We start from the raw sequence: 27,890 nt of genomic DNA on the forward strand, positions 1-27,890 counted from the left end.
TTGAAGTGGAGGTAGAGGTATTTGCTTTTAGAGTTTTATTCTACGTTTGGAATTTTTCTATTTTTGGTTTGATATTACTCTTTCCTGCTTTTCAAGCTTTTGTTTAGTTTTGGATTTTTTTCTTCCCTGAAATTATCAGTTTCTAGATGAAGGTTGAGAAAAGTCTTACCCATCTGTCTAGGTTTTACAAGTGTAGTTGGATTTTAACATGGTTTTACTTAACTAAGATGAGGAAGATTGATAGAAATAAGGTTGCTCTCAGTATATGGGACACCATGCAAGATGATCTAGAGTCAAATACTAAAGGAGACAAAGATTTGCAAAGAGAGTAGAACAGAGAGAAAGATGAGGTAGACTGACAAATACCCTTGAAACCTAGACCCAAGGATTTGAACTGGCTTAGAACTGCTAAACGAATAAAAGATGTCTATAGTGGGATTGTTCCTCTTCCAGAATTGCTTCTCAGTCCAGAGTCTGAGGAAAAACGGTGCTATCCCACATTCTAAAGCAAGCTGCCAGCAGTTGAGACCAGCCACTTCCCCCTAAGGTTTGCTGAGAAGTAGCAGTAGTATTATGTCTACTGTCAGTGATTTCCAACCTCCTCGGTACCCCCTGTCCAGATCAATGTTAAGAGGACTCAGGTGAGATGGAGTAGTTAGCTTTGTGGGGACTGCAGTGTCTATGGTGGGGGTGGCTGCCCACCTTACATCACCCCTTACATCTCTCTGAAGTCAAAGGAAGGGGCTTCAGGATAATCACTAAAAAAACAGTATGAAGACTGCAGGAAGGGAAAACCGTGTTCTCCTTCAGCTGAATATTTGTTGAGCTGAAGAACTCCTTCACAGATCTGTGTAGCCTTTGCAGGGGCCAGAGGAACACCTGAGGCATTCCTTTGGCTTTTCATGTCAAAGAGGGAGGGTGGGGGACGGGCAGGAGCCGCAGGTTACCTGTGCATAGGAAATCAATGAATGACTGTGAAATGGGCTTTTTCTTCTTTTCTTTTTTTTTTTTTCAATTTAAATAAGCAGGTGGGAGAATTGTCTATCATTAACCTAGAAGTGAAGAAAGAATGGACTCAGAAGATGCCAAATGTGAAGTGTGCATTATTAGTTCAAATGCTAGTTTACTATGTTTTATCCTCCAACTCAATGCTGATGACTCTGAATTCCATATTTCCAGCCCTCCTCTCTCCCCTGAGCTCAAGATCTCTCTATTTTTGAAACTAGTAATTTCCCTTAAATATCTGATACAATTAAATGTACTCTCAGCTGGAGTAAATACTGTCTGTTCAGCCAGATAAGGTGGGCTCACGCCTAGACCAGGTGTAATAGGTTGAACAGGTGAAGAGCACAGACTCTGGACCTAGATGACCCAGGACTGAATGCTGGATTGACCACTTATTAGCTCTTTGATCTTGGGGAGAATACTAAGCCTCATTTTCTTTCATCTGTAGATGAGGAAAGACAAGTACTCATCTCACAATAGTAATGTGACAACTTGGTACTCGATTCAGTGGCTGCATATAGAAAGTGCTTAATAATTGTTAGCTACTAATGCTAATCTCTCTCCTTTTATCCACAAGTCCTGTTGAATCTCCTACATTTTAAACATCCTGTCTTCCTAGTCCCTGGCTACATCTTCATGATTTGGACCTTCATTACTTTATCACCTTGCCTATCACCTTGGTCTCAATTGTCTCATAGTTGATTCTGAAGCTGAAACCGGCCTCTGTACCCTGACAGTGAATTAAATCTCAGAGACAGGGTTTTGGGTGAAGTAGAAAATAATAGCTTTATTGCTTTGCCAGGAGGCCACAGTGGGCTAATGTCCTCACAACTGTGTGTCCCAACTCGGGGCAGGGGTGGGGGTTGTGAGGAGCGATACAGTCAAGGGGGCGGGGTTGCTGATAAGGAGCAGGGTGCCTGCAGAGCCTGCGTTCCTTCAATCCAGAGATCTTCTGGGGTCAGGTGATGATGGGCCAACTGTGCCTTTCTCTGGAATGAAGAATGCTTCATCAAGTAGTTAACATCTTCCATTTGGTGGGGGTTTTAGTTCTGCAGAAGAGCTCAAAGATATTGTTATGTGTATCCCTTGAGGGGCAATCAGGACCCTGCCCCCAAGGCTGCACTATTTCTTGACTGCTCCTCCTTTGTCTCTGATTAGCAGCCATTTGAACCTGCCCTTTAGAACTCAGGGCTCTCTTCATACCTCCCTTGCCCACATCCATTCTCCACAGAGTAGCCAGAGTGAGTGGATGAAATAAATCTTTCTCTACTCAAAAAATTGGAGTATTTCATCACCTAGAGGTTAAAGCAAAACACTCTAGCCACTTCATAACCCTGCCTCAAGCCACTTCACCGGCTTCCTCTTTTGACCCTTCCTCCCTAAATCTCAAATACTTCAATAACCATTAATGTCAACATTAGACATTGACGTAGGCATCCTTACTTTACAAAAAGAGCCACAGTATTTGTTTTTGGCAAAAACTCATATAATCATACAGTAGTTCCCATGGAAATTAATGCCAAACCTTTAATGACTCTATTAACAGAAAATAAGCTCACGCATCAGGCAGATGATACCGATGATAATATTCATTCATAATTATAAACTAAAGGTAACCGTAAACTGTCACTACATTATGAATCTTTATTTTTTTAATCCTGAAACAACCAGCAATTTGGTAGCAGCCAAAAGAACCTAAGTCATTACATCAGTGGTGGGAGGCTATGCAAACTAACCAAATTTCATTCTAAGTGGCACATTTTGTCACATTAATATCACTGAAATCCGGATGGGTTTTACAATTTCTGCTGGCCAGGACACATGTGATTTAGAAGAAAATCCAAGAAGCAGCAGTAGAGCCCTGTTAAGAAGTGCTACATTGCCAATACTCTCGATACCACAGAAGATGACCTTGTGTAGGGAAAAAGACAGACGTCAGTTACTTTAAAGGGAAAAGTGCTATAGGAGACTCAGACTCTAAATATGAGGAAGTTTTAAGAATACCACACCAATTTTTCACTTGTATTTTACTATTTATGCATCTTCAAGAGGAACATAAGACAAAAATATACATAAACCTAAAAGAACAATTTCTTAATAAAATAAAACCTCTAAGTAATAAGTGTCATCATGTAATCAGCACCGTTGCCCACTCCAACTCACATCCTCGTAGTACTTACAATGGTACTATAATGACTTGCAACTGAAGGTGTCTTTCATTTGATGGAATACTGTAGTGCACATTGGTGAGTAAATTAGATCATGTTTTAGAACGAATATTGCAAAGAATGAGAAAGATTCTTTTAAAACAGGAACACAAGATTGAAAAGAATGAAGGCAGAATTCATTCATTCACGCAACACTTATTTATTTAGCATCTATTCTGTGCCAGGCATTGTTTCAGGAGAAAAGGTAACAGTAGTAAGTAAAACAGACAAAATCTTTGCCCTCAGAGAGCTTAATTTCCTGTGTGTGAGATACACAATATACAAAATAACCAAATTATAGTATATGTTAGTTTTAAGAACTAAAGAGAAAGATAAACCAGGGAGAAAGAACAGAAATTTGAGGGAAGAGGTGGGATTTTAAGTAGGGTCATCAAGAAAGACCTGCAGGAGGTGAGGGAACCAGCCACGTTTGATTTGTGAGGTAAGGTCATTCTAGGCAGAAAAAAACCAGCAAGTACAAAAGCTTAGAAGCGGGGATGCATCTAGTGTATTTCAGGAGCACAGCAAGTGGGTCTCAAGAAGGATAAGAAGAAGGGAGAGTAGATGGAAATGAGGTCAGAGAAGTAAAGAGAAAGGGTATCAGCAGATTTTATAGATCAGTGCTTTTAAATAGAAAAATAAGGTGAGCCTCGTATGTAATTTTAAATTTTCTAATTGCCACATTTAAGAAAGAGTAGAAACAGGTGAAATGAATATATTTTATTTAACCCAGTATATTAAAAATATTATGTTGACTTGTACATGATATTAAATATACTAATGAGATGTTTTATTTTTTTTGAATTTTATTTATTTTTTATACAGTAGGTTATTAGTCATCCATTTTATACATATTAGTGTATATATGTCAATCCCAATCTCCCAATTCATCACACCACCATGACCCAGCCCACCACTTCCTCCCTTGGTGTCCATATGTTTGTTCCCTACATCTGTATCTCAATTGCTGCTCTGCAAACTGGTTCATCTGTACCATTTTTCCAGGTTCCACATATATGCGTTAATATACGATATTTGTTTTTCTCTTTCTGACTTACTTCACTCTCTATGACAGTCTCTAGATTCATCCACGTCTCTACAGTGACCCAATTTCGTTCCTTCTTATGGCTGAGTAATATTCCATTGTATATATGTACCACATCTTCTTTATCCAGTCGTCTGTCGATGGGCATTCAGGTTGCTTCCATGACCTGGCTATTGTAAATATTGCTGCAGTGAACACTGGGGTGCATGTGTCCTTTTGAATTATGGTTTTCTCTGGGTATATGCCCAGGAGTGGCATTGCTGGGTCATATAGTAATTCTATTTTTAGTTTTTTTAAGGAACCTCCATACTGTTCTCCATAGTGGCTGTATCAATTTACATTCCCACCAACAGGGCAAGAGGGTTCCCTTTTCTCCACACCCTCTCCAGCATTTGTTGTTTGTAGATTTTCTGATGATGCCCATTCTAACTGGTGTGAGGTGATACCTAATTGTAGTTTTGATTTGCGTTTCTCTAATAATTAGTGATGTTGAGCAGCTTTTCATGTGCTTCTTGGCCATCTGTATGTCTTCTTTGGAGAAACGACTATTTAGGTCTTCTGCGCATTTTTGGATTGGGTTGTTTGTTTTTTTTAATATTGAGCTGCTTGAGCTGTTTATATGTTTTAGAGATTAATCCTTTGGCCATTGATTCGTTTGCAAATATTTTCTCCCATTCTGAGGGTTATCTTTTCCTCTTGTTTGCAGTTTCCTTTGCTTTGCAAAAGCTCTTAAGTTTCATTAGGTCCCATTTGTTTATTTCTGGTTTTATTTCCATTACTCTAGGAGGTGGATCAAAAGAGATCTTGCTGTGATTTATGTCAAAGAGTGTTCTTCCCACGTTTTCCTCTAAGAGTTTTATAGTGTCTGGTCTTACATTTAGGTCTCTAATCCATTTTGAGTTTATTTTTGTGTATGGTGTTAGGGAGTGTTCTAATTTCCTTCTTTTACATGTAGCTGTCCAGTTTTCCCAGCACCACTTATTGAAGACACTGTCTTTTCTGATTGTATATCCCTGCCTCTGTTGTCATAGATTAGTTGACCATAGGTGCATGGGTTTATCTCTGGGCTTTCTATCCTGATCCATTGATCTATATTTCTGGTTTTGTGCCAGTACCATATTGTCTTGATTACTGCAGTTTTGTGCTATAGTCTGAAGTCAGGGAGTCTGATTCTTCCAGCTCCGTTTTTTTTCCCTCAAGACTGCTTTGGCTATTCGGGGTCTTTTGTGTCTCCATACAAATTAAGATTTTTTGTTCTAGTTCTGTAAAAAAAGCCATTGGTAATTTGATAGGGATTGCATTGAATATGTAGATTGCTTTGGGTAGTATAGTCATTCTCACAATATTGATTCTTCCAATCTAAGAACATGGTATACTCTCCAACTGTTTGTATCATCTTTAATTTTTTTCATCATTGTCTTATAGTTTTCTGCATACAGGTCTTTTGTCTCCCTAGATATGTTTATTCCTAGGTATTTTATTCTTTTTGTTGCAATGGTAAATGAGAACGTTTCCTTGATTTCTCTTTCAGATTTTTCATCATTAGTGTATAGGAATGCAAGAGATTTCTGTGCATTAATTTTCTATCCTGCAACTTTACCAAATTCATTGATTAGCTCTAGTAGTTTTCTAGTGGCATCTTTCAGATTCTATATGTACAGTGTCATGTCATCTACCAACAGTGACAGTTTTACTTCTTCTTCTCCAATTTGTATTCTTTTATTTCTTTTTCTTCTCTGATTGCCATGGCTAGGACTTCCAAAACTATGCTGAATAATAGTGGTGAGAGTGGGCATCCTTGTCTTGTTCCTGATCTTAGAGGAAATGCTTTCAGTTTTTCACCATTGAGAATGATGTTTGCTGTGGGTTTGTCGTATATGGCCTTTATTATATTGAGTTAGGTTCCCTCTGTGCCCACTTTCTGGAGAGTTTTTATCATAAATGGGTGTTGAATTTTGTTAAAAGCTTTTTCTACATCTATTGAGATGATCATATGGTTTTTATTCTTCAGTTTGTTAATATGGTGTATCACATTGATTGATTTGCGTATATTGTAGAATCCTTGCATCCCTGGGATAAATCCCACTTGATCATGCTGTATGATCCTTTTAATGTGCTGTTAGATTCTGTTTGCTAGTATTCTGTTGAGGATTTTTGCATCTGTATTCATCAGTGATATTGGTCTGTAATTTTCTTTTTTTATAGTATCTTTGTCTTTTTTGTATCATGGTGATGGTGGCCTCATAGAATGAGCTTGGGAGTGTTCTTTCCTCCACAATTTTTTGGAAGAGTTTGAGAAGGATGGGTGTTAGCTCTTTTCTAAATGTTTGATAGAATTCACCTGTGAAGCCATCTGGTGCTGGACTTTTGTTTGTTGGAAGATTTTTAATCACAGTTTAATTTCATTACTTGTGATTGTTCTGTTCATATTTTCTATTTCTTTCTGGTTCAGTCTTGAAGGTTATACCTTTCTAAAAATTTGTCCATTTCCTCCAGGTTGTCCATTTTATTGGCATCGAGTTGCTTATAGTAGTCTCTTAGGATGCTTTGTATTTCTGTGGTGTCCTTTGTAACTTCTCCTTTTTCATTTCTAATTTTTCTGATTTTAGTCCCCTCCCTCTTTTTCTTGATGAGTCTGGCTAATGGTTTATCAATTTTGTTTATCTTCTCAAATAACCAGCTTTTAGTTTTATTGATCTTTGGTATTGTTTCCTTTGTTTCTATTTCATTTATTTCTGCTCTTATCTTTATGATTTGTTTCCTTCCGCTAACTTTGGGTTTTGTTTATTCTTCTTTCTCTAGTTCCTTTAGTTGTAAGGTTAGATTGTTCATTTGAGATTTTTCTTGTTTCTTGAGGTAGGCTTGTATAGCTATAAACTTCCCTCTTAGAACTGCTTTTGCTGCATCCCACAGGTTTTGGATCATAGTATTTTCATTGTCATTTGTCTGTAGGTATTTTCTGATTTCCTCTTTGGTTTCTTCAGTGATCTCTTGGTTATTTAGTAACGTATTGTTTAGCCTCCATGTGTTTGTGTTTTTTACATTTCTTTCCATGTAATTCATTTCTAATCTCATAGTGTTGTGGTCAGAAAAGATGCTTGATATGATTTCAGTTTTCTTAAATTTACTGAGGCTTGATTTGTCACCCAAGATGTGATCTATCCTGGAGAATGTTCTGTGTGCACTTGAGAAGAAAGTGTAATCTGCTGTTTTTGGGTGGAATGTCCTATAAATATCAATTAAATCTGTCTGGTCTATTGCATCATTTAAAGCTTCTGTTTCCTTATTAATTTTCATTTTGGATGATCTGTCCATTGGTGTAAGTGAGGTGTTAAAGTCCCCCACTATTATTGTGTTACTGTCCATTTCCTCTTTTATAGCTGTTAACAGTTGCCTTACGTGTTTAGGTGCTCCTATGTTGGGTGCATATATATTTATAATTGTTATATCTTCTTCTTGGATTGATCCCTTGATCATTATGTAGTGTCCTTCCTTGTCTCTTGTAACATTCTTTATTTTAAAGTCTATTTTATCTGATATGAGTATTGCTCCTCCAGCTTTCTTTTAATTTCCATTTGCATGGAATATCTTTTTCCATCCCCTCACTTTCAGTCTGTATGTGTCCCTAGGTCTGAAGTGGGTCTCTTATAGACAGCATATATATGGGTCTTGTATTTGTATCCATTCAGCGAGCCTGTGTCTTTTGGCTGGAGCATTTAATGCATTCACGTTTAAGGTAATTATTGATATGTTTGTTCCTATTACCATTTTCTTAATTGTTTGGGGTTTGTTTTTGTAGGTCCTTTTCTTCTCTTGTGGTTCCCACTTAGAGAAGTTCCTTTAGCAATTGTTGTAGAGCTGGTTTGGTGGTGCTGAATTCTCTTAGCTTTTGCTTATCTGTAAAGCTTTTGATTTCTCCATCGAATCTGAATGAGATCCTTGCCGGGTAGAGTAATCTTCGTTGTAGGTTCTTCCATTTCATCACTTTAAGTATATCATGCCACTCCCTTCTGGCTTGTAGAGTTTCTGCTGAGAAATCAGCTGTTAACCTTATGGGAGTTCCCTTGTGTGTTATTTGTCATTTTTCCCTTGCTGCTTTCAATAATTTTTGTTTGTCTTTAATTTTTGCCAATTTGATTACTCTGTGTCTCCACACGTTTCTCCTTGGGTTTATCCTGTGTGGGACTCACTGTGCTTCCTGGACTTGGGTGGCTATTTCCTTTCCCATGTGGGACATTTTCAACTGTAATCTCTTCAAGTATTTTCTCAGGTCCTTTTTCTCTCTCTTCTCCTTTTGGGACCCCTATAATGCCAATGTTGTTTCTTCTAATGTTGTCCCAGAGGTCTGTTAGGCTGTCTTCATTCCTTTTCATTCATTTTTGTTTATTCTGTTCTGCAGCAGTGAATTCTACCATTCTGTCTTCCAGGTCACTTATCTGTTCTTCTTCCTCAGTTATTCTGCTATTGATTCCTTCTAGTGTAGTTTTCATTTCAGTTAGTGTATTGTTCATCTCTGTTTGTTTGTTCCTTAATTCTCCTAGGTCTTTGTTACAGATTTCTTGCATCTTCTTGATCTTTGCCTCCATTCTTTTTCCGAGATCCTGGATCATCTTCACTATCATTATTTTGAATTCTTTTTCTGGAAGGTTGCCTATTTCCACTTCATTTGGTTGTTTTTCTGCAGTTTTCTCTTGTTCCTTCATCTGGTACATAGCCCTCTGCCTTTTCATCTTCTCTGTTTTTCTGTGAATGTCTAAATTTTTTTTTTAACAGAAGGTCCTTGTTGGTTATCTATTTTAAATACAGCGGTGTGTACCTGTCAGTCCCGAACTCCCAATCTACCCCTCCCCCCCACCCTTCCCCTGGAATAGTTTTATTTTTTTATAGCAGTTTTAGGTTCACAGCAAAACTGAGTAGAACGTACAGAGATTTTTTTTTGTACTAAGTCTTTGAAACCTGGTGTGCATTTTACACTTACAGCCCACCCCAGTTCCCCTTACATCATTTCAGGTGTTCAGTAGCCACATGCAAAGGTGTCTAGTATATTGAACAGAGCAAACCTAGACACTCATAGGGAGCTGTAATGACTTTGACTTTATATGTGAATGAATTGGGAAGCAATAGAAGAGTTTTGAGTGCAACGGTGATATAATATGAGTTGAGTTTTCACAGGAGCCCATATATGACTTGGGTTTTTATAGGATCTACTGTTTTAAGAATAGACAGAGAAGAGAATGTCTTCTCATGTGCCCCAGGTAGACTTTGGACAAGCTCCCAGCAAAGAACTTAACTGAGGATAGACCAGTACAAATCCAATAACCAGATATGGTTTGGAGAATTAGTGTAACTGTAGTTCTCTCAATGCCCTATCTTTGCACAGGCTGTGAATAATATCTCTTTTCATGCTTCAAGACCCAGGTAGACCATTATCTTCTCTGGGACATCTCCTATGCCCTGCCCCAGAAGTAACTTATGCTCTACAATATTCCATCATAGTCCTAGATTTACATGCTTCTTTCCTCTCATGGACTGTGAGATTCTCGAGGCAAGGTACATAATACATTTATATTTGATTCTAATGCCCAGTTGAGTCACTGGAAGTAAATGAGCCCTCAATGAATATGTGTTAAGTTGAAGCAAAAAAAAAAAAAAATTAGCCTAACAGCCCCCAAATGGAAACCAATAGAGATATATTATATATTTATACAATTTAGTACTATATAGGGAGGAAGATAACTACACACAACCCGAATGATGATTATAAACATTATATTGAATGAAAGACTATATGATTCCATATACATAACGTTCATACAGGCAAAGTAATCAAAGTTGACTGGTTACTGTACACTTGGAGGTAGTGACTGCAAGGGTCAAGAGCGGGCCTCTGAGCTTCTGATAACATTCTATTCCTTTTCTGGTTATTTGGTGTATCCATTTTTTAAAACTATATTGAGCTGTATAGTTGTATGTGTGCTTTCCTATATGTATATTATACTTCAATTAAAAACTTACATACCAGAGATAGATAGTTCCCAAAAGACAACAAAACAAAAAAATGTAAATTATTTTAAGCGCAGCTCATTTTGCTCAGCTGTGTTATGATTCAATATGTAAGAATAAATTTATGGCTAATTGAGTAACATACAGTGTATGTGTTTTTATAATTAAAAACTTCCACTAGTACAACATATGTTAAGTATTTTAAATCAGTTTCCCTCTTTTCTCCAAAAGGATTATGAGTCATAATTTGGAAAACATTTTAACATGCAGTAATTTAGTGTTTTCATTTAATTATCTTGTTTTTACGTTTACCTTACAATTTTCCATAAAGATATATATATTTTTTTAATTAATTAATTTATTTATTTTTGGCTGTGTTGGGTCTTCGTTGCTGCACACGGGATTTCTCTAGTTGCGGCGAGCGGGGGCTACTCTTTGTTGTGGTGCATGGGCTTCTCATTGCGGTAGCTTCTCTTGTTGCAGAGCACGGGCTCTAGGGTACACTTCAGTAGTTGTGGCACATGGGCTCAGTTGTGGTGCACGGGCTTAGTTGCTCTGTGGCATGTGGGATCTTCCTGGACCAGGGCTCAAACCCATGTCCCTTGCATTGGCAGGCAGATTCTCAACCACTGCGCCACCAGGGAAGCCCCATAAAGATGTATTTTATTTAAACATTTTAAAACATGCAACTTCATTTTAGATACTTACTCTAGTGAAGTTGTTCTCAACCAGGGGCAGTTTTGCCCCCCAGGTGATACTTGACTATGCGTCAAGACATTTTTGGTTGTCAAAACTGGGGGAATGCTACTGGCATACAGTGGGGAAAGGCCTAGGATACTGCTAAACTTCCTGCCATGCCCAGAACAGCCCATTCACAACTAAGGGTTATTTAATCCTAAATGTCAGTAGTGCTGAGGTTGAGAAACACTGCTCTAGTTTAATAACGTAATGTTGGAATTTTAAAATTAGAATTTTTTTCTTGACCAATTTTAATCTCACCTTTTAGAGATTTTTGAGGTATTGAAATTGCTCTGTGAATAAATTTTCTTTAAAAATATTATATTGTTAACATCTTAAAATGGCTTATTTTATTGAAAGTGCAATTTTTTAAAGTTTTCCTAAATAAAAAAAGAAAGTTTGAGAAATATGTTGTGGATAACAATTTTATTCTTCTTTCTCCAGGCTAGAAGAACAAAAGGATATCTTGTCAGAATTTCAAAGAGATTTAAATGAATTTGTTTTATGGTTGGAAGAAGCAGATAACATTACTAGTATTCCACTTGAACCTGAAAATGAGCAGCAACTGAAAGAAAAACTTGAGGAAGTCAAGGTAATTTTATTTCCTAAAATCTCCCAGGGCCTACTTGTATTAAGAGTTTATGAATCTAGGGGCAGTTCCCATGAGGCCCAGTTGTTAGGACTCTGCGCTTTCACTACCGTGGCCTGGGTTCAAGCCCTGGTTAGGGAATTAAGATGCCACAAGCCACATGGTGGGGCGAAAAAAAAAAAAAAGTCTATGAATCTATTTTTTTAAATGTATTTAATCATTGATTTCCTGTCCATTAGAATATTGATAGTTCCTTACTAGTTTTTCTCACAACTTTATTTTGTCTTAGCCCAGTGAGTATGTATTTTTTAAAAAGTGTGTATGCGATATATATGTGTGTGTAAAATACATGGTGATACTTTTTAAACCAAGGTAAAATTAATTTTAGACTTAATGGAGAATTCCACAGCTCCAAATAATTTCAAAAACTGAGGAGAATCTTTATAGAAATGAATGCCATTTCTTAGGGAAGATCTTAATTGCCGAATTAGTCTCAGTACTTCAGCCTTTAATTAAAGGCATTCGATTTGCCTGAAGCAATGTTTTGTTTTGGTTTGTTTTGTCTGTGGTGTTGGAGAGGTGATGTTGGCTCACTTTCTATACTGGTTTAATAGACTTCCAGTTTATTCAAGTGGTTTTTCTTGTCTACCGACTGTGCTGTCTGCTTAATACTGATTACCTCTCCTGGCTGACTGAGACGCTTTTTTTTTTTTTTTTTTAGCAGCATCTCAAAATTCAAAAGTTTTATTACTCATCTATTAATTCTATTACATTTATTTATTCAGTTTTATTGTTTTAAAATATATAAAAATAAATGGAGAAATTTATACCTATCTTATCTATGCACCAGTCCCCACCCAGACTGAGATGCTTTGATTGTGCAGATGGGTGGACTTTCATGGTTTTAGTTTTAGGAAACAAACTCTTTTGGATCTGTTTTACTTTAGTTCTTGAAGGGAAGGTAAAAGGGAAAGGGAAATTAACATTTAATCATCCCCTGTTTTATACTAAGTATTAGATGTATTTACATCTGCTATTTTATTTAATCTTATCAGACTTTGAAAATGGTCGTTATTGTCCTCATTTTACGAGGTCACACAATCAAAGGGAAATGGGACTGCTTCTTTATCATTGATTCGGTTGGTCTGCACATGCAAATTAGACTCCATGTCAGCTACTTATTTCTGTGAAATAAAAAATGTGTACCTGAACAGAGGATAAAGTATGAAAAGAAAAATATTGCTTAGTTCAGTAAACAAATATTGAGCACCTACTATATGTCAGATAATGCACTAGGTATTTGAGAGTCAAAAAATAAAACGTTTTTGATCCATAGTTCATTTGAAGACGGTTATGCCATGGAAAAATAAACTCAGTCTGTTCTTGAAAATTCATCTTTCCTAAATGTATTGAGTGTTATATATAGCAATCTAATTGATAATTCATTTAAGAGACATGTTTAGTGGTGTTCACTTATTAAAAAATATGCATTGATTTCCTTTTTTCCTTAGACAATCTAGATCAGCACTGTCCGATAGAACTTTCTGTCATGATGGCTATGTTGTACATTATCAGTTTTAGTAGCCACTAGCTGTATGTGCCTTTTGAGGACTTGAAAGGTAACTGATGTGACTGAGGAATTGAGTTTTTAATTTTCATGACTGTTAATTAATTTAAATTTAAATAGCCTCATGTGGCAAGTGGTACCGTACTGAACAGTGCAGCTATAGATGACACAAATAAATAAAAGACAGTTAATAAAACTATGGTAGTTTTGTAGGTCGTGGGAAAGGGCACTTTTAATGTGATGTTAAATGAGTAAGAGAAATTCAGGGATGTGGAGGTGTCAAAATTAAGGGTTCTTGAATGAACCCGGCCAAGTTTGAATCGCAGCTCTGTTGCTTGCTTCGTTTGTGTCCTTGGACCTGCGATTTAACCTCTCTGTCTCAGTTTCATTCTATGTAAGATGAAGATAATAGGATGTACCTCAGAATTATTGTATAAAAGTTAACTGAGATCATATGTGTGAAGAGCTTAGCACAGTGCCTGGTACCTGGTATGTTCTCAAAGTTAGTTATCTCTTCATATGATATTGCAATTTCTTACTCAGTGGTATGTTATAGTATGGAGACCTAATACCTGAGAGGATGATTAAATTTGTCCAGATTGTTCTATTTCTGAGAGGTGTGTTTTTACACCCTTGACACTGTTTGGAGTATTGTTTTAGAGCTCATCATACTACATAACATTTTTCTCTTGAAAAAAAAAAATCTCTGAGGGATAAGCTATCCTGATCCTTTCTAGGATGGGCTGATTTACTTGGGAGTGGGCGTTTTAGTCCACCAAGCTCTGTGCTCTGTAGAAAACTTGGTATTTGAGGAACCACTGGGCCTCCAGTCTTGCTTCATTTTGATAGACTAATCAATAGAGGCAAAGACAAAGTAGTTGGCATTGTGCTGTAATTCATTTTAAACGTTGTTGCATTTGTCTGTTTCAGTTACTGGCAGAAGAGTTGCCCCTGCGCCAGGGAATTCTAAAACAAATAAATGAAACTGGAGGAACAGTGCTTGTAAGTGCTCCCATAAGCCCAGAAGAGCAAGATAAACTTGAAAATAAGCTCAAGCAGATAAATCTTCAGTGGATAAAGGTTAGACATTGACCATCTGTCCTGTCACATGTGTTAAATGTTGCAAGCATTTGTTTTGTTTCATGGTGCTTAATTGGTGGGGGTGGGGGAGAGGGGTCGGTTTTGTGGCTTGTTATTTGTGTTATATATATATTTTTAAACTTGACCATTTGATTTGGCTGTATGATTTGTTGTGGATGGAAGGAATGGTGATGGTGAACGACGATACGTTAATGACCAAATGCCAAGATATACACCACTATTACTTTATATGAACTATTCTAAAGAATTAGACTGGAAAATGGATGAAGCGATTAGTTTAGTGTTCAGGTATATACTGACAATATTAAAGCAAGATGGAGGTGGTCTAGCTCAACAAGTATCATAAATCAAAATTACTTATCCTTACCTATAATATAGACTTAATCAGTGATTGATTAATGCGTGATAAACTTCTCCAAAAGGTGTTTTATTTATTTATTACTATTTATTTATTTACTTACTTACTTGTGAGTCTTCATCTTTCTAACCTGAATACTTTTTAAATCTAATATTTTAAAATGCTTATCAAAGTAATGCATACTTATTCTTTAAAACCAAGTAGTGGGTATGAATATATAATGAAAAGCAACATCAGTTGATCCATCACTATTTATCGAAAGGCAGTCTTCTTCCCACTGTACTGCTGTGGCAACTTTCTCATAAATCAAGTGAACATATATGTATGAATCTGTTCTGGATTCTCTCTTCACTTCCATTTGATTATCACTGTCCTTCAACTAGTACCACACTGGCTTTATAACAATCATCTTTCAACAGCTTTATTGAGGTATAATTTATATACCATACAATTCACCCATTTTAAAGTGTACAAATCAATGATTTTGGTATATTTACTTTTTAAATTGTGGTAAAATATATATAACATAAAATCTGTCATTTTAACCATTTTAAGTGTATAATTCACTGTCATTTATTATATCCACAATGTGAAACCATTACCATTGTCTATTGCTAAAACATTTTCATTACCCCAAACAGAAATTCTGTAACCATTAAGTAATAACTCCCCATATCCCTACCCCTGACACCCCCAAAAAGTAACCTCTAATCTACTTTCTGTCTCTATGAATTTGCCTATTCTAGATATTTCATATAAGTGGACTCACACTACCTTTGTCCCTTTGTGTCTAGATTATTTTACTCGTAAGGTTTTAAAGTTTCACCCATGTTGTAGCAGGTATCAGAACTTCATTCCTTTTTATGATTGAACAAGATTATACTGTGTATGTGTGTATATATTCAATATATATACACATATGTATGTGTATATATACATGCATGTATACATACAATGTATATATGTATATATATACCTATATATACATATAATATATACATACATACACGTATATGTATGTGTGTGTGTGTATATATATATATATATATATATACACATACACACAAACCCAACATACTTGTGTTATAAAAAAAAATTGGGGATCTGGTAGTGTAAATCCTCCAGCCTTATTCTTCTTAGACCAGAGTGGTTTTTTTTGCTATTTTTGGTTGTTTGGTTTACCAAATAAATTTTAGAACCAACTTGTCATTTTTTACGAAAACCTGCCAGGATATTGATTTGAATTGTGTTGAATTTATAAATCAATTAACTTTTTACAATATTGAGTAATCTAATCCGTGAAAATGTTACATCCCTTCATTTATTTAGGTCTTCTTGAATGCCTTTTTAGAAATATTTTGCAGTTTTCAATCCAGAGGGCCTGCACATGTTTTATTAGATTTAATCCCAGATATTTGATATTTTGATCCTTTTATAAGTGGGATTCATTTCAAATTTTATTTTCTTTTTGTTGCTGGTATATAAAAATAGATTTTTTTTTTTACATTAAGCACACATCCAGTGTCCTCGCCAAATTCACTTATTAATATTAATGGTTTGTAAAACATTTTGGATTATTTTAATGTACACAGTCGTGTCATTAAGTAGAGGAAGTTTCTCTCTTTTCAATCCTTATGATTTTAATTGTTTTTGCATAAACTTGGACCCCTAAAACAGTGTTTAATAGAAGTGGTGATAATGGGTAGCCTTGGTTCATTCCCTGTTTCAGGTGGAAAGCTTTCAGTAATTGATCATTAAATACGACGTTTCTTGTAGGACATTTTATAGATCCTCTTAATCAGATTAAGGAATTTTTCCTTGTTCCGTTTCTCAAGTTTTTATTATGAATATGTGTTGAACATATTCATATACTTTCTCTGCATTTATTAAAATGTTTCTATGATTTTTCTCCTCTGAATGTGATAAACTACAGCCATTGTTTTTGGAATGTGAAACTACTCTGGGATTCCAGAAATAAATTCTATTGGTCATGATGTCTTGTACTTTTTATGGATTGCTAGATTCAGTTTTCTGATATGCTGTTTATGATTTTTATCTTTGTTCATGGCAGGAAATGGTCTGTAATTTTTTTTGAATCCTTCTCAAGTGTTAATAGCATTGTTAGACTAGTCTTATAAAACAAGTTGCGAGGTGCTCTCTTTCTTTGTTCTGTAATAAATTGGTGAAGACTGGTATCATTTCTTCCTGAGGTGTTTGGAAGAATTCAGTTGTAAAGTCATCAGTGCATAGGGTATTATGTTTTGTTTTGTTTTGTTATTGTTGGGTTTTTTTGGTGAGAAAGTTTTTGATAATTGATCCATTTTTTAAATAGATACAGGGATGGTTAAATTTTTATTTCTTTGTGTGTCAGCTTTTTTAAGTTGTGTCTTTCAAGGAATTTGTCCATTCCATGCTATTTTCCCTTTTGGGGCTGTAGACTTTGTTCATACAGCTAGTGATCCTTCATATATTTATATTTAAGAATGAGAAAATAGAAAGACTGCAAGCTGTGAGTACCTGGATGGGTCTTGTAACTGGGATATTTTACTCTGTGTGCTAAGGTAGAGAGCTGAGTCTCTTGTTGAAAGAGAACTTCAAAGTCTATGATGCAGTGGGCTTTATTCTGAGGTATTCATACCAACTGCTGAGATTCCTTCCAGACACCAGGTTCAGTTTCTTTAGGTAAGAACTACACTTATTGTTTTGATTTATGTTTATTTTTGCCTGTAGGTAAGTGCTAAGGGACGACCATTCATTGTGTGGTAGTTTTTATATTGACACAAATTTTCATCCACAAACTTTCAGTACCCAGATTTTACATGCTGCTTATTCCCAAATACCACTTTAATCCAAATGCTCTCCAGGTTTTGCCAAGTTCAGATCCCCCTGTACCTAAGGCTTCTTCTCTCTTACTTTATGTGTCCTCATATGTACTTTCTCCATATGTGCTTTTGACCTTCCAAGGATGTTTTGAAACCTCGCATCCACTTTTGACTACAGTTCTACTACCTTATTGAGCATATTTAATACCTGTTAACTTTGTTCTATTCAAAATATAAAACAAATTGTAATCCTTTAAACCAGGAGCAAAATCCATGCCAAGAAAATATTGTAGACCTATAATTTTCATGTAATATAAAATGGCTTCTTTCAAAAATGGCACAGTTGCCTCTAAAGAATTGCTTGTTATTCATCAATACTCAACTAAATTGAGAGGTGTGAACAAGTTATACTGAGAGAAGTTCCCTTATGTAGATGATTTGAAAATAAAATAATAGAGACTTAATTTTGAATTGTGTCAGGATATTCAAAACTGTGTTAACCTGCCGTGGCCTGGGTAGCATCTCTATAGCAGAGATGGAAAATGTTGCTTTGAAGCTGAATATAGGTCTTGGTTTAAATTGTGGCTTCTTCCGGATAAGGATCATGAAGTGATATCCTCATTTTTGCCTAATACATATTTTGAGCTTTACAGTCTAACAATGATATCCTTAAGATCTACAAAATGGGAATGTTATTAAAGGTAGCCTCTGTGTTTTTCTCTAAGTGTCTCACACATGATCTTCATACACATGTCTGATTCTGTGTTAATTTCAGTATTTATCACTCATCATATTTCTTTGTATGTTCTCTGAACTTCGTGTGTGTGTATGCGTGTGTGTAAGGAGTTCTCCCTCCCTTCCAACCTCTCCCCATCACTATTACCCTGTTCCTTTTTTCTCTGTTTTATATGTCTTTGCCTATGAATTGATATCTTTCTATTGTCTACCGTGAATCTACTTTCCTAAATTCATATATGTCAGGTTTTTCTCTGCCTGGGTAGTATATGCAACACATTCTCTCCTACTCTCTCTTTCTTTGACTCTACCTTTTAATCCTTCTTTCATCTTCTCCTGTCCTTGTCACTTTGTGTCCCCTTTCTTCATTGTTCTTTTGGTGAGTTATGTGTAGGTATTTTTTCAACTACCCATTATTTAGAACCAAAGTATGTTTTATCAGCCTTAATTTTTGAATCATCTTATAAGCTTCCTAGACTTGGTTGAAGAGGTGGGAAGATGGAACATTTATTTTGTAGACTCAGGATTATTCAGATGGAAGGAGCCTAACGAAACCCAGTTACTTTCACATCTTCTAGATTAGAACACTGAGTCCTAGAAAGGTTATGTGACTTATTTGAGAACACATTATTTAAATGTAAAGGTTATTCCAAATTAAATGTTTTTTTTTTTAACTTTTCAGTGAGGCTCAAGTGGTTTTTCTGTGGATAATATGGTAGAAAGAAAGAAAAAACGTGGTTTCCCATGTCATTCCATTGCTCATTTGAAGGAAACAATTGAGATTTCTTGTCATTTAAAGAAACCATATGAGTGTTTTTGCTTTGCTTTTTACCCTTTTTGGAAAACTGGATGCTATGTTGTCAAATTATTTTCCAGAACCTTCTTCAGTGGGGACCATTTGTAATTGTGGAATACAGGAACACATGTTTATGTTTTAGAATTAGTTATATGTCTACTATTTTTGATGTTAAATAACTTAACAGGTAGTATATATTATACATTCCTATTAGTCACAATAAATAAATTTTGTTTTATTGAATATATTTAAAATGTTTCCTCATATTTTGCCATTTATTTGTAAATAGTAAATTACTATTTTAATTTGTTAAGGCCTAGGCATTATTAAATAGTGCATATAAAGACTTAAAATATTTTACAAACACAAATAAGAAATTTTGCTGGAAGGCGAATTTCAGTTAAGTGCACCTTAACAAAAAAATATGATCCACTTTACCTAGACATAAGTAAGGTTTAAAAATTAATATATGTAGCAAACTTTAATACAGGAATAACTTTTGTAATATTGATAATAGTGCAAGGATTGTTTTCAAACTAAATCACAAAATAAATATTATGAAAATAAAAATACATATGGTGAAACTCATAGGCCAGATGATCTACAATATACAAATGACTGTATCTAAGTTTCCAGAAATCTGGTTCATTTTGTATTAACCCCTAATCATGTTACTTCTTAGTATCCATCCAAGCAGTAAACATTTCAGATTTGTTCTTTTTATTTGTGTCAGGTAAATAAACGTTTGGTCTTTTTCCAGGTATGTTTGTCATGTAATGCCAGCCGTTATTTGCCATTGCTATAAATCTGGAGACTAAAAAAGAGAAAGTTAAATCAAGCTAAAGCTTGGCATTTCCATTCCTTGCTCAAAAATGGACATTTGCTCCGATGGATTATTTTCCTAGCAAAGGCCATGATTAATAGATTGTTCTAGTAGTGACCATTCAATCCTGCCCTTAATGTGTGAACTACTTTTGTTAACTACAGGAAAGAATCTCTGCAAGAAATACAAAAAACTGCTATTTACCTATTTGCTATTAAGATACATAGCCTGATAATTCTTGAAAGTGCATCATCTTGGAAGTTTCTTTTATATAGTTAATCATTGCATTGTAACATTTGTTCATTCATTTAAATCATTCATTCAACAGACATCTAATGAGTGACCACTGTATGCCATGTGCTCTCCTGAGGATATCATAATCGGTTCTCACCCTTGCCTTGTTTAATGGACATTCAGAATTACATAGGGCTTGGCATTTTAACTACTCATGTCTCTAATTTGTAGTTGCTAAATAGCTTGAAGCCGAGAGTTGAGTGGCAGAGTCATAATTAAAAGTTTATAACATAAGCATCTTTGATTTTGCTTCCTATAATTTCACACTAAGATAGGGATCCTTACTAGGTTGTGTGTCATGAGTCATGATTTTGCCTGTTGTCCCATCATAATTTTCAATAGCTCTCTCTTTCACTCTCATGCGTGAGCTCCCACTTTGGAAGACTGAAAAAATGTATCAGGTTTACCCCAGTTATGGGAACAAACATCAGGCTTTAAAGGTGGGCCTGGCCCAGTACTCAATAAGTATTATTATCATCACTGCTAATGTTCTCTTGACACTTCTGGAAGTTGAGATGTTTGGCCTGTCCAAGAAACCTGTTTGCCATTACTACCAAATTAATCACAATTTAATAAGTTTATAATAATATGTGGTTTTTAACTTTCCAAATGATTGAAGTGTCAGGCAATGCCAAGAATATGGATCAGACATTTTACAAACAAAAAGTAAACGGGAGTTGTGAGGAGGCGGTTTATCATGGTGATTAATAGTGAGGTTTATGGATTATAGATTCTACCCCTCAGTTATAACATCTGCAAAATTCAGGTAATCATATAGCATACTTTCCAGGTTGTGGTGAAAATTCAATGAGGTAGTGCATGGGAAATGCATAACACAGTATCTGGTGCATTGTAATTGGTCAAAAATGTTAACTTTAATTTAAAAATTAGGTGTATTGTTAGAACAGAAAAACACAAAGACCAAGCACGAAACTCTTGCTGAGTCACCTTTTTTTCAACTGTGGTAAGAGGACTTAACATGAGGTCTAACGTCTTAACACATTTTTAAGAGTACAATACAGTATTGTTAACTCTGTGCACTATATTTTATAACAGGTCTCCAGAAGATTTTCATCTTGCATAACAGAAACTACATTCATTAAACAATTTCCAGTTCCTTCCCTCCCTCCCTTGCCCCTGGTAACCATCATTCTACTCTCTGTTTCTATGAGTTTGACTATTTTAGATACCTCATTTAGGTGGAATCATGCAGTATTTGTCCTTCTGTGACTGTTTATTGTTGTTGGGGTATTTTTGGGTTTTTTTGTTTTTTGTTTTTTGTTTTTAAATGAATTTATTTATTTTTGGCTGTGTTGGGTCTTCGTTTCTGTGTGAGGGCTTTCTCTAGTTGCGGTGAGCGGGGGCCACTCTTCATCGCGGTGCGCAGGCCTCTCACTGTCGCGGCCTTCTCTTGTTGCGGAGCACAGGCTCCAGACGCGCAGGCTCAGTAGCTGTGGTGCGCGGGCTTAGTTGCTCAGCAGCATGTGGGATTTTCCCAGACCAGGACTCGAACCCGTGTCCCCTGCATTGGCAGGCAGATTCTCAACCACTGCGCCACCAGGGAAACCCGTTTTTTTTGTTTTTTTGCTAAACATAATGTCCTCTAGGAAGATGCACATTCTTGTATGTGGGGGGGATTTCCTTCTTTTTTAAGGCTGAATAATATTCACCATCTCATTCAAGCAGTTATAAATATGGCTCTTAGGGAGAAAGCTAAAATATGTGCCACCATTATGAATCCAAAAGCTGGACCAGAGGAGAGATAGAAGCAGCAAAACTAAGAAGGAACCCTAATGGAAGGCACAGAGAGTTTATAGCCTGTGGTCTCCCTTCCACCGATCTCATTCTCATTATCTAGGACTGGCTAGCAGTTCAGATTAAAAGTACTGAAAAATGATGGGGTTTTTTTCTCCTCACATTGGCCATGAAGTAAGTCCAAGTAGTCCACCATTGTTTCCAAGCAGCATTATTTTCACGCTTTAAGTATGAGCATAATTTAAGATGACTTTTTTTTAACCCTGAGCGTCTTTGTAATCTACTCACCTGACTTTAGCTCAGAAATCCAGACAAAGTGTAATTGAGCCTTCACACTGCTTCCCCACCCGCTTCCCTTACCTTCATTCTGCATGTTGGTTTCCTCCATTTTGGTGGAGTGAGTGATGAGAAAGCATTTGTAGAAAGTTTCATTGGAGCTAGATAACGTTCTATCAGGAAACTTCAACCTAATTCTAGATAATGTGTTCATTTCAATGCAGTGCTATTTTTAAAGATAAGAACAAAGAAAAATCCAGCATGCATTGTAAAGCACTGATACTTGTGCAGCAACTCATTTCCCTATTAAAACTTTACTTTTCCACTCTACACATACAGAGAGTGTACATGGAGTATGTAAATTTGTCATTTAAATATGCTGTGGACCAGACTTTATTAAAAAGGTAAACTAATTTCAGATGAAAACCAGATGTGACTCTTCTTGGCAAACTTTCTCCCCTGTTCACAATGAATTTAAAATGAAGAGAAGTATAATGATGATTTAAAACAAAGGAAAAATTTCATAACTCTGACCTTCACTGTGACATTTTTGAAGTAAGTCCTTTATTAGCACAAAGATGTTTGCCCTATAGCAATGAATATTAGAAAGGAGAAGAAATGATATGATAAAAAGAGATTTTGCTAATATAAAAAGTTGCTCCTCTTGTTTCTACAATGCCTTTGCTTTGAGATGACTAGATTATATAGTGTCAACCCTGACACTAGAGGGGTCGCCTTTCTTTCTAATAATTTAATGATCTTGAAATGGCATTAAATGGAGGTTTTCATATGCCAACTCCTTAAACTGAGATTGAATAACAAATGAAAATTAAAGATGTATTTAAGAGCACAAGATGGTAAATTCTAACCCAGTTTCATTTATTGCATCACGTGCAAAGCCAGTAAGTAATACAAAAATAAAATAACAGTGCTATTTTTATAAAAGGTCAGTCATACCAGAAATGAACTTTTCTGTCTTATCTTTATACTTATACTGTAAGATGTGTGAGTTTTTTTTTTTTTATATACCTAAAAGAATTTAATACTAAATCCTGACTACATTATACATGTCAGCTGACCCCTAGTGCTTCAAACCCTAGAAAAGAGACACTGTATGCGGGATCGGTTGATGTATTCCATTTTTGTTGTAGACCACCTGCCAGGGCTTATAACAGATCTGTAATGGGTTTCTTACCTTTTATTGTGTAGAAAATGGATTGATAGATTAGGCCTGGGGCCAGCGAACCATGGAACCCCAGGTCTGCAGGAAAGAGTTTTTCACCCTTTCGTGTTATTTCTGTCTCATGTCAGCTGAGAAGGATGAGGTAGATTATCTGAGAGTAAGCTGGATGCCAAAATCAGCATTCCACTCATTTATCCACCTTATAGTTCAGGGCAAGGCCACTCTATGGGTTATGAAGGGACTGATAAAGGCCTGATGGACATATTTTGTTTTGCTGCCTTTTAATTTATTTACTAATATTAGAACTAATTACAAGACATCAAAGAGACCATGTCATTGTTTGTTGCTGGAGAAAATCAATCTGTTTTGCTGTAGAAGTAAAAGTATTTGAAATGAATGGTGCAGTTATAATTTGTGAACATTTTCAGTTATCACTGGGAAAAGTATGCACCATCTTTGGCACAGTTGGCCAAGTGTGGGTGAAAAGAGATGGCCCAGGAAATGGGCCAGAAACCAAAGTCATTGCAAGGATATTTCACGAAAATTCCATTTGACCTGATAGTTGCGATCTATAGGCAACCTGTGACTGATGATTATACCTTAAAGGCAGTCTAAAAATAAATTTCTTGGGAAGTTGACACATTCTGCCTGTTCATGATGTGGGTGACATCAACAATTTTGAATAAGGCAGTAATTCTTGGACTCATTTAGACATTTATAAAAGAATGAAATTCTGTAAAATGACCGTCGTGAAGATGGCTTTTGTTGCTTTTGCAGTTGTTAGAAATCCTAGACTGATACGGTTATCTCCTTGAAGCTGCCTTATTGTTTTGTTTATATCAGTGATTTGCATCTTTCTGCTAGAATAATTGATTGATGCTGGTGAAGGGAGAGAGAAAAATTAGTGTTCAGGTGCTATATAGATACTCATGCATTGGTGACAAATACAAGATAACCCAGGAAACAGGAAAACTAATAGAAAAGACACTTGATGGTTAAGATTTTATACGGCTTGAGAGCGGATAAAAACAATTTTTAAGTGCTAAAATAATTAAGGAAGATGTTGACATTAACCTCTTCAATGGTTTATTCTGAAACTAGAATACAACATGATTAAATAATCACTTCTACTTTGAATGAAGAATCAGTTTTCTTAAAATACTGCTTTCCGATTTCTCACTGAGTTCTTATGTGGTTACTTCCGGACATGACCTCCAATTCTGTAACGGTTTGTTTAATGACTGTCCCTGCTACGTCTTCCCACCCTCCTCCAACCTCAACAGTACTGCAAAGATCACTAAACTTGGAGTTAATAATTTAATCCCAAAGCAGATCCACCTCTCACTAGCTCCTAACTATGGGCTGCTTATTTAAAATTTTCACCTCTCTTTCCTCATGTTTACATTGGCGATGCCTTGTAAGGCTTGTTTGCTCATCCCCAGGGTTCAGTGAGGAACTAAGGGCACAATATATATTAAAATGCTCTGTTATGTTTTCAATTATGGTTACTATTACAGTACGGGTATCATAAAATTGTAACACCACTGGTAAGGAAGAGAGGGTCTGTCTGCCATCATGTAGAGCAGCATTTCTCAAACTTTAACACATATATGAATCACTTAGGGATTTTCTTAAAATGAGGTTTCTCACTCAGTGGATCTTGTGTAGGATTTGAGATTCTGTATACCCCTCAGGCTTCCAGGTGATGCCAGTGCTCTAGGCCTTGGTCTACACTTTACATAGTAAGGATATAAAAGATGGCTGTCAAGAATCTGTGCGTGAGTTGGCCACAAGTCCCATTCATTGGAAGATTCAGGCAGTGTATTCTGAGAGAGTGGTGAGGCTTTTTCTAAAATCATTTGTCTCTTGGTCAGTGTGAAGCACATCCGTCCAACCCCGAGGACAAATATTCACGTTTGACAGAACGCATGAGCACATTCAACTTGTTTATACCTTTGAGGCACAGCCCTTTCGGGATTTATAATCCAGATATGCCCTCCTCGTATACCTTGTGCTCTCAGATCCATTCCAGGTCCTTCTCCTCCTATGTTGTATATTGCAAGAGTCTGACCTTGGCCCACCTAATTCCCCAGTTTATTTCTTGCTCACCAGCTTCTGGGCAGATATAACCAATTGGAGACATTGGCAGGAGACTGGAGAGCAGAGGGAGGAGAAAGGTCAAGCTATTTTTTCCCCTCCTTCATTGCCTCTGGCAATGGCTGATAAAGAGTACGTAGCTACTGTTAAATCTTCTAATAATGTTCTTAAAATCCCTTCTCCACTGGTTACCTCCATTAGTTTGCTATGAATTATTGTACAGATGTTTTTGCAAAGCATTGAGCTTGCCTTCCGTTACACTTTCAAAATTAGCATTTCTTTTAAGATTTGGGAGTCTGGTATTATTTAAGAACTCTTAACCAAGCCTTACTCCCATTTCTGGCCTTCCCCTAGATATCAGTTATCCAATGCTACAAAAGTGTTAGGTAACAAACCCCATAAAACTAACTGACTTAAAATGATAACCATTTATAATTGCACACAGTCTGTGGATCAACTGGGTTGATAAAGCCAAAGCTCAGATGATCTCACAAGGACTCACTCATGCGTTTTCGATCAGCTGATGAGTTGCTGGGGGCTCACTTATCTAGGATTCACCACTGCTCCATTTAGTCTCTCATCCTCCAGCAGGCGAGCCTGGACTTTTTCTCATGCAGAAAATAAGATTCTAATACAGAAGCCAACACGTTCTCTTGAGGCCTGGGCTTGGAACTGACTTGCTGTCATTTCTAACACAGTCTGTTAACCAAGCAAGACACAAGGCCAGAGTCCAGATTCAAGGATTAGGAAAATAAGCTGTACTTCTTGATGGTAAGAACTTTAAAAGTCATCTTGCAAAGAGATGTGCATGTAGGAAGGACATCAATGCAATAGGCTGACCATTGCCTTTAATCTGTCAGGTTTCTTACTCATCTCAAAAGAAAGATATTCAATTAGGGTAGATTCCTATGTATTCAGGCTTCTAATCAACTAATTCTGACTCTCATATAATCTTAGTTCAGGGTCAACACTCTCAAAAGCTGGTAGTGTTGAGGGTCACAAAGATTTTCAAGGATACTTTATGCCACATCCTAGGAGGGTAGCAACAATCGTTTATTAATACATTCAATATTTATTAAGTGTCTGCAATATGGTAAGTATCATGCTAGCAGAGAAGGATGAGTTATGAACAAAGTAGACACTTGTGTTTATGGATCTTACATTTGGTGAGAGGAGACAAACATTAAGACGAATTATATAGTTATAAATGCAGTTGTTATTGTCTTTTTAGATCTGTTAGCTTGTAGGCTAAACTACTGTAATAAAGAGACTCCAAAATTCAAGGGCTCAAGCAATATAGACATTTGTTTCTTTTTCACAAATGAAACCCAGCCTGGCTACATAGTCTCTGCTCTAAAAATTATTCAAGGAACCCAGGGTACCAAAATAGCTGTGCCATCCTCAGTACATTGCTACATTTCAAAATCTCCACAAGGATCACCCAAATATCCATGCACTTCCTTTCCTATCATTAGTACACACTCCCTGCCTCCCCAGGACAGACCACCCAGAGTCCCGTTCACTTACTAAATCCAGCTCAAAGTCCCTTGCCTCTGGGTTATATGATATCTGCATCATATTCAGATGTGGCTCCCTATGGTACAGGGACCTGTAAAGTGAACGTCATGCTATCTGCCCCCCCGACAACCAAATCTTAATGGTGCAGCAAGAATAAGCCCCAAGATAATAAGTACTGGACCACCTCTGTGAGACTTACATTGTGAATCCTGTGCTTTCCCTTCCCCCTCCCCATTCCCCTCACTGCAGACTGAGATTTCAGATGGAAGCTAGGAAGAATGATTTAATAGAACTTCTTCGAAGGCAGTTGGAAAGAATAAGATTGCTTTCTGCATAACCTCACCGTCTAAGTAATAACTGCTTAGTTCAAACTGTGGTGGCAGTGTGACAATGTATAACACAGGGCAAGGCCTGACACAGTCCAGAGGAAGAAGGAATGGTTGTTTTGGATAACAATTGAGAAATACATAATAGATACTATGATTTGGTTTGGAAAGAAAAAAACTCCTTTGAGTTCCCTTGTTCTGGATACTTTTACCCAAACTGTGAAGGGTTAAGGGCAGCCTCTCCTTGGATGAACAAGAAGTTTATATTTCCTTTCTCTAATTCCACCTCTGACCTGGATGCTGAACTTGTCATTGACTTATCCTTCACTGGGACCCAGAGTCAGTACATTAATCCTGGAGGAGACAGAGAGGCCACTACCACCACTAACAATTTACATAATGACTTTCCTACAATTTGGTGCTAATTAAAATGTGAAAAGAGTGGTGATGATATCTGGAAATGTAATAAGGTCACTCTTTGTTCCTGAGAGCACAGATAATGTCACCAGAAAGGATTTTGTGTATATTTACATAAGAGCAGGAAGAAGGAAGAGAGATGGGATGAGATAAGCGAGACCAATAGTTGTCACAGTCTGGCATAGGCAATGCAGAATGTTTATTTCAAGGAATTTTTTAAAATGGCATTCTGCTG

General features: G+C 36.4%; 1 protein-coding gene across 2 annotated transcripts in view; it reads left to right on the forward strand.

The window, feature by feature from the left end:
* Positions 1–27,890, forward strand: part of DMD (dystrophin) — a 2,128,065-nt gene that overhangs the window by 1,289,938 nt on the left and 810,237 nt on the right. For both annotated transcript variants that reach the window (XM_067723245.1, XM_067723244.1), the window contains exons 46-47: positions 11,443–11,590; positions 14,085–14,234. In XM_067723245.1, coding sequence (XP_067579346.1) covers positions 11,443–11,590; positions 14,085–14,234 — 298 coding nt within the window. The remainder of the gene's footprint in view (positions 1–11,442; positions 11,591–14,084; positions 14,235–27,890) is intronic.

The sequence above is a fragment of the Pseudorca crassidens genome, chromosome X (assembly GCF_039906515.1).
Source record: "Pseudorca crassidens isolate mPseCra1 chromosome X, mPseCra1.hap1, whole genome shotgun sequence".
Classification (NCBI taxonomy): Eukaryota; Metazoa; Chordata; class Mammalia; order Artiodactyla; family Delphinidae; genus Pseudorca; species Pseudorca crassidens.